At 42.3% G+C, this 18,985-nt stretch overlaps 1 protein-coding gene across 1 annotated transcript in view; it reads left to right on the forward strand.

Annotated features, from left to right (window-relative positions):
• LOC140226097 (uncharacterized) overlaps positions 1–18,945 on the forward strand; it is a 55,360-nt gene extending 36,415 nt beyond the window's left edge. Inside the window, exons 2-5 of the mRNA XM_072306582.1 lie at positions 4,191–4,514; positions 5,952–6,311; positions 7,222–7,542; positions 9,982–18,945. Of these exons, the coding sequence (XP_072162683.1) occupies positions 4,191–4,514; positions 5,952–6,311; positions 7,222–7,542; positions 9,982–10,302 (1,326 nt within the window). The 3' untranslated portion in view covers positions 10,303–18,945. The remainder of the gene's footprint in view (positions 1–4,190; positions 4,515–5,951; positions 6,312–7,221; positions 7,543–9,981) is intronic.
• The last annotated feature ends 40 nt before the right edge of the window (positions 18,946–18,985 follow it).

The following is an 18,985-nucleotide window of genomic DNA, read 5'->3' on the forward strand; positions in this document are numbered from 1 at the left end:
CCTGTGTTCCCGCTCACGAAAGCTGTTAGCCTGCGCTCTCGCCAACCGAGGCGGAAATTGCAAAATCGCCAAACAATTATTTCGACCGCTCGATATCGTGTTAATTAAGGAACGCTTCCCGACTATATATAGGCCACATTTCGTCGCGACTCTGATGTAAGGGCGTACCTCAATTTCTTCGTGAGCCCTGTTCTCCATAGAATTCTACGCTTTCCGCGGCTCATGTAGAAATCTAGTTACGCCATTACGACAGAGAGGCGACGATTTATTGGAGAGGCTCTCATCATCCTCGTCCTTGTATTTCAACACGTAACATTTGAAAGTTAATTTGTACACTTTTTCCAGTTCTCGATCAAAAGTAAGCATTTTTCAGTTGAATGACGTGGGACGGCAGTTTTTTTTTTTTTTTTTTTTTTTTTTTTTTTTTTTTTTTTTTTTAAATTGCGCTTTAGATAAATCATATTCACCAGTTAAATCTCTCCTTACAAATGGACGTATTTATGCTATAGGGATTGCGTGCAACGTAGTTCCTTTTATCATAAATACGTCCAAATCTCCTCTGATTTTGTACATTAGTTTCCCCTGCAAAAGACCGTAACTCCATTTCACTGTTGCCAACTTTCCCGTCGCTAACAGCATATTAACCAGGAGAATCTTGGAAATTTGGACATCAGGAAGGCTATTTTCATGTAAATCTTCCGTCACAATCATACGGCGCAATAATACAACTATTTGAACTCTCCGGAATGCGTGAGGGATCACGCCGCATTTAAAGGCGTTTTCAAATCAGCCAAGTTCCGATCCCCGGATTATCGTTTTGCATAGTTCATATTCTTGTGTTACATTCCGTGCCACTTGTTTATTTTTAATTCTCGTAGAAAAACCACCCATTGGCTAAATACAATTCTAGCTGAAGCGCACTTCAGCTATGCATTCACCACTGTAAAAATGTCAAAGGAAATCGACACGCCCAGCGAGCATGGAGGCTATTTCAATTGCAATCTTCCGTCGCATTTCTAAGGCGCAATGATACAACTATTTGAACTTTCCGGAATGCGTGAGGTATCACGCCGCATTTGAAGGCGTTTTCAAAACAGCCAAGTTCCGATACCCGGATTATCGTTTTGCATAGTTCATATTCTATTGTTATATTCCGTGCCACTTGTTTATTTTTAATCCTCGTAGAAAAACCACCCATTGGCTAAATACAATTCTAGGTGAAGCACACTTCAGCTATGAATTCACCACTGCAAAAATGTCAAAGGAAATCGACACGCCCAGCGTGCATGAAGGTTCAGAGGGAGCGTCAACTCCCTGATGGATTGGGGGAGGACCGAGTTTTGTGGTGATTAGGCGTCGCAGAGCGCCTGAGAGCGCTATAAAAGCTACTCGTGTGTATGTATCTTGGACATTTCCAATTGAACTTTTCACTGGTTTTTCCTCAGATCTCGTGCCAAAATCAGAAACAATGTCGATAAAAATTTGGCAGGTACATTTTTGTTAAAAAAATAATTGTTCGAGTCTATTCGGCAACCTTGAAATTGAGTTACCTACGTTTCCTCGTCCGGGAGACGACGATTTGTAACTTTGCACATGCCTCGGAAACTTAACTCCTTTTTGAGTACTCTACTACAACCACCACTACTACTACTACTACTTCTACTACTATAACTACTACTACTATGTCTATTCCAACTAATACTAATACCACTACTCCAATACGTTTCACAAGGCTGAGCTTACATTGATGGTTATTTAATAAGATTAGAGAGGTCCTCTTGACGATGCGATGGATCTCTCTCAAATTTATTTCTCTCTCAAGTCGTTACGCTGTCGTAGAGACGCATGCAAATTTCCGGCACTCAATGGAGACGGGTGGTCGGGTGCATTTAAATTTGGAACCCATTAAAAACTACCACGTCTCGTCGTTAAACCCTCGACCCTTTCACGGTAGATTTGCGACCCGGACGCTGGACGCGCTGCGACGCGACGCTCAGTGACACCGGAAAGAGGGTTTCTGGACGACGGAAATGGGCCTGTTGCAAACTTTTGCTAGAGCAAAAATAAGAGTTGTTTCTTGTAGATAATGCCTCAAAAATCACGATGAGCGCATCGGCAAAGTCTGAAATGCACTCATAACTTCACAATCTGCGTAAGAAATTTGCGTTTTTTTAAGCTTCCCGCTTCAAAAACGATACTACGGCACAGGTGAACATTTTGTTAGAGGAGTCGCTCCATCGTCGGTGATATTCATCATGGCCGACGCTTGCGCGCAGTTCCGCGCGTAATTCGAGGAGAGTTCAAGGTCAATCAATTCGGGCGTGGAAAATATGAACGTAAACACGCCTATTGTTATCTGGTCTAATCCTGTTCAAGTGTTATCTCGTCCCATCACAGGTATTTTGGCGGATTGTCGTCGGCCATGATGAGTATTGCCGACGATGGAGCGACTCCTCTAACAAAATGTTCACCTGTGCCGTAGTATCGTTTTTGAAGCGGGAAGCTCAAAAAACCGCAAATTTCTTACGCAGACTGTGAAGTTATGAGTGCATTTCAGACTTTGCCGATGCGCTCATTGTGATTTTTGAGGCATTATCTATAAGAAACAACTCTTATTTTTGCTCTAGCAAAAGTTTGCAACAGGCCCATTCTGTGCGCAGGAACTGATTCTTGGAGTAGATCAATGTGCGCCGCCAACGAAAATAGAAAACCCACCCGCTTATCTCACACCTCATTTAGTTTTAAACCCATCTGACCCGCATCCTACGATGGAAACTTTGCAAAGAGCGCTATAAAGCGTTAAGTGAATAATGCAACGCTTCCCACCATTCGGGCTTAACGGTGATGATCTTGTACAGCAACGTACGTACAACCTCGCGAAAATCAAAACTGCCTAGCATTCATGTGATGAGAGATTACATTCAAGAAAAATTAAATAGCGTGATAAAGTACAGGATACAGGTGTCCATAAGAACCATGGTTTTGGAAATAGCTCGGAGATTTCGCAAAGTTATGGTAGATGGTAGGTACCTCCTACTTACCTATCCTTTGTATGAAGTTAAGCTAAATGCGTCCTTAAACCGCCTTTAATCACAATGTAAACCATATGGGGCCAGTCCAGGGTCTTTCTAAGGAAAGGAACTGTTTCAGGAACTACTATGATTGCAAAGCTCAATGGAGATGTGGCCGGTTTTTCTTAGCGCCATCTACATGAATGTTGCGCAGAGTTTTACTCCCACTTCCCATGAGTGAATTAAAGAGACACATTTTTCTGTATGTAAGGGGTTATTATCTCTCATTTCTATTGAGTGTGCAGTTTTTACAAATGTCTCATTGTAAATATTCGCTTCATTTTACTAGTTAGGTAATTATCTTATTGTAAATATTTGCCTAATTTACTAGTTAGGCAATCGTCATAAGAAGACAGTTAACTAGCTTATTAAGCTTACATTTAGTTTTTATCATGCACTCATCTACTTCGTCAAGACTACTCAAGACTTCGTCTTCCTATATTCTTTACATTTTGTTAACACAAAATCAACTTAATTTAGGACCAATGCCGCAAAAATGAAAAGATAAAATAAAAAACCCGGGACGTTCCGCTGCAGTATCAGAACTGCGATTTCAACCGGAAAAAGGGAAATTAAAAAGTAACAAAGCGAGCCTCGCTGCTGTTATTGTGAGACTCTGCTTTGAATTCTTTGTTCCTTCGCCTCGTGAATTTTCCTTTTTTCCGGTTGAAAAATGCAGATACTGCTAAACGCCGTTCCGGGTTTTTTATTTCATGTTTTTACTTAGGCGGCCTGAGTCACAAGGCCTCGATTGACGATCAAATTCCCGAAAAAATTCCGATCAAAGTAGCATCAAAGTGTCGGGAGTCATCAGTCTTAAACTCATTAATTTGCTTCATTTTAAAATGAAAACCTGGCAGAAATCTTTCCTGTGGCAGGAAATGATGAATGGTGGCACTCCATTCCGATCTCACTTTGAACAAATAAGTGCAGCCCGTCAAAATTTGATGGTAGATGGTGACCACCAGTCATCAGCAGGTCTACTTTGATCGGAATTTGATCGAAATTTGATCGTTTATGCAGGGCTTCATTGCAAGTTGATTCTGTTTCATCGTTTTGGGCCGATGAAATTGTTTCTTTATCATTTCCTTAAGTGAGTTATTTTTGTGATGTTTGCAGGTGCGGCGGCTGTCGGACCAGGGCGGAACGAGCGGGCCCTCCCCGCGAGAGGCGGCCTTTCTGGCGACGCTGACGCAGGCGCCGGCGCCCGGGGCCGGCGGGCGTCGCCACTCGGTGGTCACCATCTCCCGGGCGCCGCCGACGCTCTTCGGGCGCAACCGCCGGGAGTCCTTCGCCGCCTTCCCGACGACCGGCTTCCCGCTGGCCCGCCTCGCCCGAAGGGACTCCTCCTCCTCCATCGCCCGATCTCCCAGCGGCTCCGGCAGCTCCTTCAACCTCCAGCTCGACATCATGGACGATATCGCCGAGATCAAGGCGCGCAAGGTGAGTCTTTCTTAGAGACCCGCCACTAGAGCCCTTGGTCACAGAGGTAACTCTTACTCTCTGCACGGAGAAAAAAACTTCGTGCGTGGGACCTGGAGTTTAGGTCATATGGATCTCTGAAGTTTTCGGATTGAGCATCTGAACACTTTAGGTCCAGCTGCTGAGGTTTGGATCACACATCTGAAACTTCAGTTCTTACATCTGAAGTACTTCGGTTTTCACATCCGAAGAACTTCGGTTCTCACATCCGAAAAACTTCGGTTCTCACATTTGAAGTACTTTAGATGTAAGAACTGAAGTTTCAGATGTGTGATCCGAGCCTCGACAGCTAGACCTAAAGTGTTCAGTTGCTCAATCCGAAAACTTCATAGATTCATATGACCTAAACTTCGGGTCCCACCCGCGAGGTTTTTTTCTCCGTGTGGAAACTTACTTCCGGGGATTCAACATTCCCTTAAAGACCTCAATGTGCGATGCATTATTTGGATATTGCTATGGAATATACACCGAATCAATTCCGACCAAAATATATCATTTTGACGTTTTTCTAACAAACGGAACTGTGCGGGTGGGAAAAATTGGTTTAATTAAAATCGGTATTCATATCTGAAACTCTGGAAAATTATATTCTTTTCCCAAAGAAAATATTTGGAAAGTGGGAGAAAACTTCGGTTTCTCATGGGGGAATGAGCTCCTGAAAATCAGGGGAAAATCAGGGAATGAGCTTTGCCAAGAAGACTGAGCTTTGCCAACTAGACACCATGTTTTAGACGACAGGTAAGGATTTTATCTCTTGTTTTGTATGCTGCCGTGGTAAGCAAGAACGCCGTTGAATCCGTCAAGATATTCCCTCGGTTTTGGAACTCAACACTTTATAAAATATAAACTGTTTTACCCATGCACCTCAAATGTTCAGGTTAAGTCCTTGGTAGTATTTGCGAAAGAATTCTGCAATAACATTGTCCCAAGGTACACGAGTTTTTCTGCTATGATAAATTGGACTGCATTTTGCAATTTGGAACTATAAATTGGACGTATTGCTATTAAACGGAACTAAGCGCCAATTTGAGTTCCTTTTGAGGAATTTAGAATCCCGGATAGCGCGTTCTGTCAAACGAACCTAAGCGCCATGGAAAAGCATTGCGAGTATAGGACGGAATAAGCCGGACGCCCGATTCCGCCGCCAATCCAAGCCCCCCTCTACCTTCTTCACCCTATGGCGCTTAGGTCCGTTTGATAGAAATACGTCCGATTGTGGCTTTTCTGGAAAAACACTTATGTGCATAGGAAAACTAATGGCACGTACGTTGTTTTTAAACAGGGCTAGAATCTATAGATCAAAATTGCAAAATGTAGTCTAATTGTTTCCAAAAATGTAAAATGGCGTTTTCGCGTTGCACGGCAGTATGCGACTAAGGTCGGAGTTTGGGATTGCAGGTGCGGATGAAGATGTGGAAGGACTCGGACTCGAGCCAGAAGATGTGCGAGGTGCAGCCGCTGAACGGCGGGCAGTCGGCGCGCTACTCCCAGTCGGGCGTGCTCAAGGACCGTCGCTACTCGGACGTCTCGGGCCTGGCCCAGGGACAGGGCCCCTCCAAGGCGGCCCCGCGCCGGGCCTCCGAGCTCCCGCCCATCCCCTCGCGGACCTCCACGCCGCCCCCGCCTCCGCCGCCCCTCAACAAGAACTCCGGCATCGTCATCTCCAACAACGACCTCATGTCCATCATGACCTCGCTCACCTCCTCCGCCCAGGAGATCTCCCTCGCCTCCAAGGCCACCGACCTCGTTTCAAACATGGTAACTCAAATTACATCATTTCGGGGACTGTGGGCCGATCATTGAAATTTGTAGACAAAGCTATAGATAAAGAAAAATTAAGGAGCGTAGAGCGATCTTATTGGTTGGAATGGGTGGCTCTTATAGACTAAGGGGGTAAATGATGGAATAAATATCGGGACTCTCGTGGGTTGTCGTTAGTTAGTCTATTACCTACGTCCTGTGTCCATTGCAGGGAGGAGGTCAAAATGTAGAAGACATTGGGGGGCGTGGCCATAGGGTAAAAGTCCGGGGAGAAGTGCCCACTGTACAGCCCTGAAAGGGGAAGGTTAAAAACCAGTCATCTATGGAAGGGGGGTGTGTCAAAATCCAGGGGTATCCTAAGCTAGGGTAGGATACAAGAAAAAGAAAAAAAAAAAAAAAAAAAAAAAGCGAGGTCCTCCTCCCCCTCCTATTTCAAAAGTGAATAGTTACTCTAATGAAAAACCTGGGTTGAACACCATTGGTTCAGTTATAAAAATAAGTTAGTTTTTCTTGATAAAGATGAAAAAGTATACCGAAACACGCATATTGTTGTTGGCTGGTTTTTTAAACATTTTTCAACATTTTTTAACATTTTTTCATTTTTGACCAGTTCCCAAGTGTTTTAGTTCGCTTTGCCTCTCGATATTCTTCTCCATCATGCATTGTGACAATTCTTCACTGTAATTAACTTGTTTCTGTGTTTTGTTTTAAGTGCTTGCTGAAGATGGGCTAAGCCCGAAATGCATCCAAGCCATTAAACCTCACTCAACAATATGCATGTTTCGGTATACTTTTTCATGTTTATCATAACAGCACGCGAGATGCGTTTTTCCAGTTAGTTTTTCTTGTTGTTTAGCTCTGTTTAGTGCTTTGAGAATGAATTAACTTGGCCGCGGTATGGTTTCAGGTGTCCTCGGCGAACAAGTCGTTGCTCAGCTCCAAACGGAGCCTGCTCAAGTCCTCGCGGTCAAACAGCTTCGACGTCTCGATGCTGCCCGGGAAGGACGGGAAGAAGGCCGAGCCCAAGTCGGTGCCGGCCAGTTGGATCGCGAAACGACACCAGCCGCTGGCCACCAAGCGGCAGGACCCCCAGGCCGCCGCCCCCGCCCCCATTCCCGCCGACGTCGTCGTCACCTTCACCGACAAAGAGAAGGCCACCAAGAACATCCTCATAAGCAATCCCCCGGAGAAGGAGCCTGAAGAAAGGAAGCCTGAGAAACCTACTCAGGTCAGTTTTTAAATCAACTACCACTTTTTTTTTGTCCTACTAGGTGATTTCAAAATGGACCACTAGACAAGGTACGATTTTCAGTATTCTAATACATGTTTCTTCACCAAAATTTTACGTAAAACACGATGCGCTCAACGAAAATAACCGAAATCGATACCTTAAAAAGATATTTAATGATTCTTAATGCGTGAATTCAAACCATCCGCTCATGAAAACTCAATGCTCTACGTGATTCACATCGAGCGCTGAACGTTATCATGACAGTTTCTTCGATATAAAAATCTGGCAACCTCGATCTTGACGCTTTGGCTCAGCTATAGCAAATTGCCTATAGTTTGAACAACACATGGTGGGAAATGAACATCGCTCGATTAAGGAGCTTGCTGAAACCGTTGTAGTGCGCGATTTGACTCACGTAGAGCTTTGAGTTTCTTGTGAGCGGGCAGTTCAAATTCCTCGTAATCAATGTGAAATAAAAACGTTGATATCTTCGTTAAAAGTTGGTTTCAGTAATTTTCGTTGTAAGAATCGTGTTTTACGTAAAATTCTGGTTAAGAAACATGTATCAGATTGCTTAAATTCGTACCTTGTCTAGTGGTCCATTGTCAAGGAATCATCCAGATCCGTAGAAACATTTTGCCTGCCAAAAACTGCACAAGAAAAATTTGGAAGAATTTTGGAAGAGCTTAGTGAGACCAGAAATGACACACTTCCTGTGTTGAAGCACCACTCGATGATTCCTGTCAACTTTTGCCTCATCTTTTGTCCCTATCTAGTGCCATACTACTCTACTGGCAAATACACACCAGATACGGGTAAGAAAACTGCAGATTCGGATTCAGCGACCCAAAAAACACCAAGTAGGCCAAGAAACACAGCTGTGTACCTGAAATTTCAGGTAGCCTCATTTTTAGCTGCCAGGCGCCCGAACTACATATATTTCTCAATTTTTTCGGAAATGTGGGTTGGTACCCTCCTAATAAACTCGATCCAATTGGACGTATTTCTACCAAACAGACCTACGTGCAGGTGAGAAATATGGGGTGTGCTCTAGAAAGCTGCATAAGAAGCAATGTAGAAGTGGGCGTGATTCCTTTTGAAGAATTGGAAAAGCGGGATTTCACATTCTATCAAACAGACCTATGTGCCAACTGAATCCGGGACTCATGAGCCGCGGGCATGGCAAGAGAGCGTTGTGGACAGGGCTCATAAGTTAAAGTGCCCCGACGACGATGTCCCCGCGCCCACCCTCGTTCGTTGCCGCTGACGTCACTGGCGCTTTATTATTCTCATTCACTCTTACGGCCAGAGAACTAACGAGTACACCCCATATTTCTCACCTCCACATAGGTCTGTTTGGTAGAAATACGTCCAATTAGTACTTCCTCTAGAACACTTGTTCAGTCTGAGCTCATGAGCTTTCGGTACGAGCTCCGGTCTACCCTGGTAAAAATTTGCAGTAGAATCTGTGTTTCAAAATACCATAGACCTAAAGCTGGCTGTAAGATTTTCAATAGCTTCTGTAGCCGGCAACACAATTTCTTATAGCCTTTTATAGCCGATGGCGATTAAGCAACAGCCACACGATAAAGTTTACGCTAAACGTTACAAAATACGGATACTAGGACTTGGTTAGTTTTTGGACTACCGCTCTCTTTTTGTGCCGTAGTATCTCTATTTATTTTGCGAGGAAAGCTCCGTACTTTTGAAGGATGCCTGTCATTCTTAATAAGTTGGAGCGCCTTCAATTTCTCATGATACTGTGCAATACCTCTGGTGTGAAATAGTTGCTTCAGACGCCGTGGCACGCTGCGGTGCGGCGGACGGACAGAGAGAAACGCGCATTGGCGCCTACAAACCTAACAGGGATACTTCACGCATTGCGCAATGCGTGAAGTATCCCTGTTAGGTTTGTAGGCGCCAGTGCGTCGCCGCTCCGCTTTGGCTCCAATATTTAATCTCGCAGAGTCAGCGTTTTTCAACTTATGATTTTGAAATGTTTGCACACTCTGTATGGATTATTCTCATTTTAATTGATGAAAAAAATATGTTTTAAAGGAAAATATAATGTGTGTTTTGTAAATATTAAGGTAGTTCCGTGTCAAACTCAATGATTTCCAAAGCACACGAATTTCTACACAATTTCTTATAGCCTTCTGTAGACAATGGCGATAAAGTGTAAAGCCCGGCGATAGGAACTATAGCCCGACTGTATACTTTTTTATAGCTTCGTATAGCCCGGCTATATGATTTGCTCCGCTTTCTACAGCCAGCTATATGATTTTCAATAGCCTTCTTTAGTCGGCTATAAGAACTCCTATGGTATTTTGAAACGCAGCTCCTATCGCCAATTTTTACCAGGGTACTGTTCCAGTATTATTTTAGTATGATGTAGTAGTGGGCCCACCTAAGATGTGACGTTACTTTGGATTTCAGAAAGTCGTGTGGGACAAGCCGACGGGCTCGACGGTGGACCCGGCTCTGTTGGGCTCGGTGATCGAGGACTTCCTGGTGAAGAAGACGTCCGACTTGTCTCCAGAGGCGGGGGCGGGCTCCAAGGCCGGTTCCCCGGGCCCCGGTCCGGGCGCGGTGGCCATCGACATCTGCGACAATCAGCCGCAGTCAGGCTCCGGCGCCGCCGCCGCCGCACCGGCCAAGGGCAGAGCCGCCGAGCTGGACAAGGCCGAGGAGGAGGAGTCCGAGGAGAGGTGCAACTCCTCCCTGTGTTCCACCATAAAGGACCTCTTCGTCAAATAGCTATTCTATTAAACCACCGCATTCATCTCCCACCTTGAGGGAGTAGGGTAATCTCTCGTCAAAATCCTGCCGCCGTGCCGAAAAGAGCAGTAAGTGCAAAAATGAAATTTTGAGGAAACGGGCTCACAAGCCTCTGAGCGGAAAATTTTATCGGGAGTAACCTCCGTTCCTTGTCAAATTGCCACTAATCGTCCTGAAGACTCCTAAAAATCGTTTGGATGATTAAAAATCGACTGATTTGATTTCCATCATATGGATTGCATTTTGCAAAAAGGAACCACTAGCATTGCAATGATGCTAAGATTGTGCAACTTCATCTTTTGCAATAAAATTGCGGAAATCGTGAAAAACTACGAAATTTAGATGGTAATTTTTGTCTTAAATTTACAGTTTTTAGCGAATAAAATAGAAACTATTAATGGATAATCGGGTTTTTCCTCCAACACAAAAGAAGTTGCACAATCTTAGCAACATTGCAACGCTAGTGGTTCCTTTTTGCAAAATGCAATCCATATCAAGAGGGTATTTTTCATTTTCATGCTAGGTTATTGTTAGGCAAGACAGCCGTAAGTGCTATCTTCTGCATGCTTTCGTGGTTGCGTTTTGGACGTAAAACTAACGCATTTTCAGGTTAGATTTCGCAGAAGAGGGCGGCACTTTACTTGAAATCATCGTATTCATTGACTCTCCGGAAGAATAATGTCACTTACTGTTGTCTTGCCTAAAACTATGTCATTTTTTTGCGCACTTACGGCTTTCTCATATGTCTCGTCTTGATAAATTAAGATGAATTTTGCTGTTTTAGCTGTTTCAGTGATTTCATCTAAAAGAGTTGAGACGAAGTTTGTAGGAGACTCGTCCTCGAAAATTTGACACTTACTGCTCTCTTCGCTGTCACGGCAGAATGGGTACTCGCCCGTAGAGTACAATTTAGTTGCTTCGTGCTGGAGCTCCGATTAAGTCACTTTTTGAGGCTGCTTGCAGTCCTCAAGAGACTAGTCGACGTTTCGCTTACGAAAGAACGTAAATACTTTTCAATGTTTTCGAATTATCCCTCGTAAATTGCTCTTTAACACGGAGAATCTTAGGCATTCCATACCGAAAAGTTTACCGATTTTCCCGCGAATTCATGCAAAAATCAGACAAATTTTGGTTTAAAATTGCACTCGTAAATTTTTGCAAAGTAACTCAATTTTCCGAGTCAATTTGGCAAACCTGGAATGGAGTTACGTTCTTTCGTCCGGAAGACGACGTATCGTGCGGAGACTGACGATGCCGTATGCGCGGGGTCCCAGCAGCAAGCTGATCGTTGAAATTTTAAGTTTAGCCTGTGTCACACTATCAAATTACTCCATCAAAATGTCAAGGTCAAGGGCTGTGATCGGTCCAAGTCATCGCACAAGCCGATCACAGCACCGGACCTTGATCTTTTGATGGCCATCTTTGATAGTGTAGCACAGGCTTTTGTGGACCGGACTCAGACGACATACAGGGTTATTCAAAAGTTACGCACCACTGGCCATGAGGGGGGTGGCCATTTGAAATTTTAGAGTTGCCCCCCCCGCCCCCCCCCCCCCCCCCCCCCGAGGGGATCAAAAACTGGAAAGTACCTAAAAAAGTTTCCCCCTCGATATGAGGAAAAATGTCTTAAACCGCAAGTCGATATCATAATTAGAACTTAAGGTATGGCCAGTGGTGCGTGACTTTTGAATAACCCTGTAGGTGAAACGGTGGTGTGCGATAGGTCTTGGTCTGCTATGTCGTATCGCTGCTTTGTCGTGCCTTCGTCGGGTAGAATTGACTACATGCTGTCGGGAACTCAAGATGTGCATTTAGTTTGTCGTCATTTCCACCCGACGTAGGCACGACGAAGTAGCGATACGACATTAGTCGACCAATCACACTCCGCCGTTTCACCCATGCCGTCCATGTCCGCCCGACAAGCGCTAAACATCAACAATCGGCCTGTGCTCCGGGCTTCGCTCTGAAAATATACAGGGTTATTCAAAAGTCACGCACCACTGGCCATGAGGGGGATGGCCATTTGAAATTTTTGAGTTGCCCCCTCCCCCCGAGGGGATCAAAAACTGGAAATTACCTAAAAAAGTTTCCCCCTTGGTATGAGGAAAAACGTCTTAAACCGCAAATCGATATCACAAGTAGAACTAAAGTTATGACCAGTGGTGCGTGACTTTTGAATAACCCTGTATGTGTGCACTTTATTTCATTAAGACCGGGAGCGTCGTATATTTTTTAATTTGTCATGACTTCGGTCAACATTATCAGCTAAAATTCGCGAAAATAAATCTCGATTTGAAGTAATAAATCCTGAAAACACTCGTAGCCCGCGATTCTCCGGTAAGCAACAAATGCCGTATGGTTCCCTTTTTCCGGCGAAGAGGAGGCTATAGAAATGCACCGTTCAAGAATTGTCTTTAAGGGTGTTCCAGCACGTAGCGGCTCTATTGTACTCTATGCAAACGCCACGCCGAAAATGGAGTATCCGCTCGTCTTCATCCTTTAAGATCTGTTTGTTTAACTCTGATCTTCGTTTTTTAGACCCGAAGCTTGCTTTAATTGACCACTAGACAAGGTACGAATTTAAGCAATCTGATACATGTTTCTTAACCAGAATTTTACGTAAAACACGATTCTTACAACGAAAATTACTGAAACCAACTTTTAACGAAGATATCAACGTTTTTATTACACATCGGTTACGAGGAATTTGAACTGCCCGCTCACAAGAAACTCAAAGCTCTACGTGAGTCAAATCGCGCACTACAACGGTTTCAGCAAGCTTCTCAATCGAGCAATGTTCATTTCCCACCATGTGTTGTTCAAACTATAAGCAATTTGCTATAGCTGAGCCAAAGCGTCAAGATCGAGGTTGCCAGATTTTTATATCGCAGAAACTGTCATGATAACGTTCAGCGCTCGATGGGAATCACGTAGAGCATTGAGTTTTCATGAGCGGATGGTTTGAATTCACGCATTAAGAATCATTAAATATCTTCGTAAGGTATTGATTTCGGTAATTTTCGTTGAGCGCATCGTGTTTTACGTGAAATTTTGGTTAAGAAACATGTATCAGAATGCTGAAATTCGTACCTTGTCTAGTGGTCCATTTGATGAGGTGAAACAACAGGGCCATGTGTACATAGGGGGATTTTAAAGAACACACAAGTGCAACAGCCTAGTACGCCTAACATATTTGTCATTTAAGGAGGTATTAGAAATCACAAGACAAGTAGGAAGAATAAAAAAAGAAAAAGAGGCGGAGGAGGAAAATTAGTAAAATTCGATGAAAATGGAAAGGGGGGGGGGGGGCAAGGAGCATTGAGCTAAGAAGGGGAAGAAAATTTTGAAGAAGTGGAAGAAAGAGGAAAAGAAATGATTCTATCTATTCATCTCTGTATTCTCCCTGTTCTTCTAATTTATCTTTCACTCTCTTCTTCTTTTTTTCTCTCTGATTGTTCCTCCTTTTTATATTTCTTCTTCTTCTCCCTGATATTTTTCTTCTTTCGCATTTCCGCGGTTTCTAATGCGTCCTTATCTGACTTATACAGTGGGAGTCCTATGATGTAAATCTGTCCGAATCGGGTTAAAGAGGAAATACAGGGATGGACTACAACATAGTGCGCTGTCGGCTGTCCTGTTACCAAGACCAGCCGTAAGTCTTCAAAACAGTCTTAAGAACGTAGCCCCGATACTATTTTCTGCAGTTTCTATAACTGTTCTGAGCAGAAAATTGTATTGAATAAATTTTCTGTTTTTCGTAAAGTTTTCAATAATCATCCATAAGACCACCAGCAATCGTTCAAGTAGTTAAAAATCGATGAATCATAACTCAGGGTTGCCACAGCCAGGGAAAACCGGGAAATGTCAGGGAATTTTAAAAAATCAGGCAAAACCGGGAAAAATCCGGCAAAACCAGGAATGTCAGGGAAAATTTTTTTAATCACCTTCATTTGCTTCCTAAAATGGGTTTGAGGTTTCGAACAACAATTTTGCCTGAAAACTATTTTCAATTATGCCTGAAATCTATTTTCAATTATGCTTTCTTAACCATCCGTCACATCTTCAACTGTCAGGGAATTTCGCCAAAATGTGTCAGGGAAATCAGGGAAATGTCAGGGAATTTATTTTCCTAATTCTGTGGCAACCCTGAATACTTTGGAATAGACTATTGAGAAATCTATGTCAGGAAATGTTCCTGTTCTCATTTGATGCGAACGTGTATTTGCGCTTTATAAAATTGACTATTTGGTTCCCATGTGTTCTGACATACTGGCCGCAGAATGCATTGCGTGGATACTCCATTTTAAAACACTCTGCATCGGTCAGACGCCGATGTACAAGGCCGAGGTGGTGGCAAGGCAAGTGCCCACTCCCACTCAGCCGTGCTAAGGAAAAACACCGCATGAACTTTCGAGAGTCGCCAAATTTCCCCGGATAAGCATATATTTGCGATGATAGTTATTAATATTTTTCCTTGATATTTTCACATACTTTAAATAAAATTCCAAGTGAAATTCTTTGAAAAATTAGAAGAAAGATATTCAACAGTTTCCTTGAAAATTCTTATTTTATTGGGAGATATTTGGCAACGCCTTAAGGCTCATACTGCGTTTTTCTTTAGCACTGCCGCACTGTTATTCAAGGTTACTCTGCGGCTCGATTTTTGAGTCGATATCGAATGACCTCGATCGATAGATTGCATTGCTAATAAGGATTCATCGATCAGGATCATTCGATAACGATTCAACATCGATATCGAATGACTTGATCGATAAAAAGCATTGCTGGGATAGAGATTTATCGATCAGGATCATTCGATAACGATTCAATATCGATATCGAATGACCTCGATCGATGAAAAGCATTGCTGAGATAGGGATTCATCGATCAGCCATCATTCGATAACGATTCGACGATCGACCCGCTCATCGAGACTGGTAACGCGAGCCCTTCTTGCATCGAATGTTATTGCATTAATACAAGTCCCCTCCTTGTTACGAATTCCAACCAACTTGATGAATTGAGAGAAATTTTTATCAAGCCTTTGAGATTTTTCGAATTTTTTCGATTTTGGACAATTTCACTGAATCATGACGGAATTCGCATCGAATCATTGAGAGCATAGTTAAAATTGATCCGACTAAAAGTTTCACGAATAATTTGTAGCCGTTTCCTGCATCAAATAGAAAATTGGTGAAACTTGCTTTAGTTAATTATTCGTAAAGTAGAAAGACAATCATGTCTGTTAGCAGGCTCTGACTCCACCTCCAGTAAAGCTCTTAGAAAAATATGAAGAAAAACGGCATTTGCGGGGTTAAAAGGCAAACTTGAGTTCTTCGCTTTCCTTTATTTTCCTCTAAAGGTTAATTGCTGCAAGTCTAGACTACTGAAATATCGAAGTCTTGATAATTAGCGAAACATCTTGTTGATAATCTCATTAGCCTCGGCTTGAAATCTAACAAACTCCGAGTCCACGATCCTCTTTACACTTTTAGCAAGGCGTGTTTCTGTGAGATTTTAACAAAAGCTAAGTACATGTGCAATTTTCATCTACATGTCAATTGAAATATAAAATGCGACGCCTGGTTTCCGTACAATTTACAGATTGCCAGCGTTCAGCGAAGGGGGGTTTCTTGGGGAGATACAAGGGCAGGACGAGTTGAAAAGGAACGTGCCATGTCGCATTTTGGATTTTAAAAAAAGAGCCAAAGAGTAGTTTTGAATTTATCTAGTCAAAAATGCAAGAATCGTGATAAATTGAAATACGATTTCGATTTTATCGACGTCGATTTATCGCAATATTATCGAACCAAAAATCATGATAAATTCAAATAAAATTTTGATTTTATCGCCAAGGAATCGTCAAAAAGCGCAACTTAATTTCAAAATATCGCGATTTTTCCGTTGAAGAATGCCTTCTAGGTACAACTGCCTACGAACGAAGTTCTTCTCTCCCCGTAGAAACGGTTCCCTTTTGCTGAATGCAATCCAAATCAAGTTCAATGGAGATGTTGCATGTGTGAGGGCTTTGCGATTTGACCGTCGATTCTTACGTAAAAGTTCGCGAGAAACACGATGGTGCCACTGGTTTTCTCTGAAATCAACTCCCAAGCTCAAAAAAAGCTCTCAAGTTGAGGCCTAAATGGAGGGGATATCCCACCCTACCCTGAGAGACCACCTCTTTATCAAGACAAACTCTCCATGCAAAGATAGGGAGCAAATACATTGACAGGGCTGCCACTTTATTTGGGGACTCCAAAAGTGAAAACACGGCAACCCTGCTATTGTATTTGCTCCCTATCTTTGCATGGAGGGTTTGTTTTGATGTAGAGGTGGACTCTCATGGTAGGGTGGGATATCCCCTCCATTTTGGACTCACTTTGAGAGCTGTTTTTGAGCTTGGGAGATGATTTCAGAGAAAACCAGTGGCACCATCGTGTTTCTCGCGAACTTTTACATAAGAATCAATGGTCAAATCGCAAATCCCTCTTACATGCAACGTCTCCATTTATATGAAATGGTCTCTTTCATAATTTTTCTCCCTGAATTCGTCAGGATCAACCCTGTGTGACCCGGCCGTCCTTGAGCGGTCTTTATCCTCCGGCAAAAATCCCCTTTAATTAGTCACCCTTATCGGAGCAACGGACAAGCCAGCAAAGTTGCTCGTAATTCCTCTCAGCCTCCGCGCAGCAACTCAAAATAAAATGAAATAAAAAATGAGACGCCGCCCGCCGTCGGGGAAAAGAAGGAGAAAAAAAACTCGATAATTTTTCCATCCCTCCTCCCCAACTTTCTAATAAGGACTTGTGGACTTTATTGTCACCGATTGTTGACTGAAGTTTGAAGCTCCTAGAACTTTAATTGTTAAAAAGGTGATTTATCAAAAACTTGGCCGTTATTAATCATGTCCCTTATGAGGCGCCTCGGAGGCGAGTTGATGAATGATGAATATTTCGAGTACCCAATTTTTTCAGTCTCCTGTCCTCCCAATTTTACCCGTTTTACGTTTGATTTTAAGTTTTTTCCGTGCTAATAACCGAAATTTATAATAGATGCATTTTGACCGTACCCACTCCAAAGTTTTAAATGGGTCGGCTGCGCTGGTCACAGAATCGTGTTTTGGTGCTTGATTCTTGTAAATTAGCTATACTTAATTAGATCCACCCAAACAGCAACTTTCTACGTTCAGTATTGACCGAGATGTCGCGTTTTGAAAAACTCGGTCATTGACGTCATCCACCGCGGTAGTGACACCCTTGGTTTTATCCGTCTTTTAAGTCGAGCAATCAGTGCAAATGTGTGTCTCATTTATTGGTGAAAGCAAGGGTGTTAACTACCGCGGTGGATGACGTTATAAACCGAATTTTTCAAAGTTAGATATCTTGGTCAATGTTAGAAATAGACAGTTGCTGTTCGGACTGATCTTATTATTTTCAGCAAATCTACAAGAGTCAAGCATCAAAACACGATTCTGTGACCACGCAACTGGCCCATTCCTTAGTAGGAATGAATGCCGAGATTCAAGTAATTTTAGATAGGCGGGGGCAAACTTAAAATTTTTCCGTTAAATCTTCGTGCACTGTAATTCACACCGAGTGAAGAATCAAATTCACACTCGAATTCACATTCGAGTTGAACTCGATCGAATGACAGAAATGACAGAAGAAAAATAATTGCGTCATCCATTAGAATGTCCGTTTGTAGACTGTAATTTCAGTTTATTACTAATATTTGGTTTTTTAAAGTACAGATTTGTTGTGTACATGATGAAATTTTTAAGAAAAGAAGGCGTTCTAGAGTGAAAAAGAGCTTTACTTTAGACTTTGCCTCTTATTATTATTCGAGTGAGAGGAAAATAAAGGTCAGGAAAAATTGTTCAGATATTATGATGCATTAAGTGAAGCTCAAGTAGTAGCTCATGCTTCAGTCCCTCAATTAATCTTTTTAATACGCACCAGGTTGATATGAGGTGTGTTTTTCACTCTACAAATATCTGAAATGTTCGTGTCTTCAGAACTTTATTACAAAGAAGGGCCGCTGTTCAAAATCCAGTCAATAAAAATGTTGGTGGTTGATACAAAGGATACTTAAGGGTGACTGAAAATATTAGATTATAGTGATGCAAATAATAGAATTTAAGATTTCTTCCTCTTCCTTGTCATCTTTCAATACATTTTCTAGAAATAGCATGAAAATATAACTATGTTATGACTTTTGACTTTTATTTTTTATTTATTTTCCAGAATTTTAATGACAGCATTAAATTTTCTGAAACCGAGAGTAATTATGTTTGTTGATTGTTGAGATAAAGTAATACCTGTTAAAATTAAGAGAAGTACTAAGTGAATCAAATCGCAGTTGTAGTAACACACATGCTCTCTTTTTAATACTTGATTATTGTTACTGAATGTTTATGTGTTATCAGACCTTTTTCAACCGGTAAAAGTTGTATGTAAAAATGTTGGTCACTATGGATAATAATTCAAAATTGTGAATGACTAATTCCATAATAATGTCCCATTGTACCTACTAAAATTAAAAATGGAAGCAATTGCATTGATCGTAGTTTCCTGTTATTTGACATGCAATCAAAAACTATTTAATAAATTGAATGTGTTTTTTATCCCAGTCTTTTTATTGGTTGAAAATTCCAAGACTTGAT

The sequence above is a fragment of the Bemisia tabaci genome, chromosome 1 (assembly GCF_918797505.1).
Source record: "Bemisia tabaci chromosome 1, PGI_BMITA_v3".
Classification (NCBI taxonomy): Eukaryota; Metazoa; Arthropoda; class Insecta; order Hemiptera; family Aleyrodidae; genus Bemisia; species Bemisia tabaci.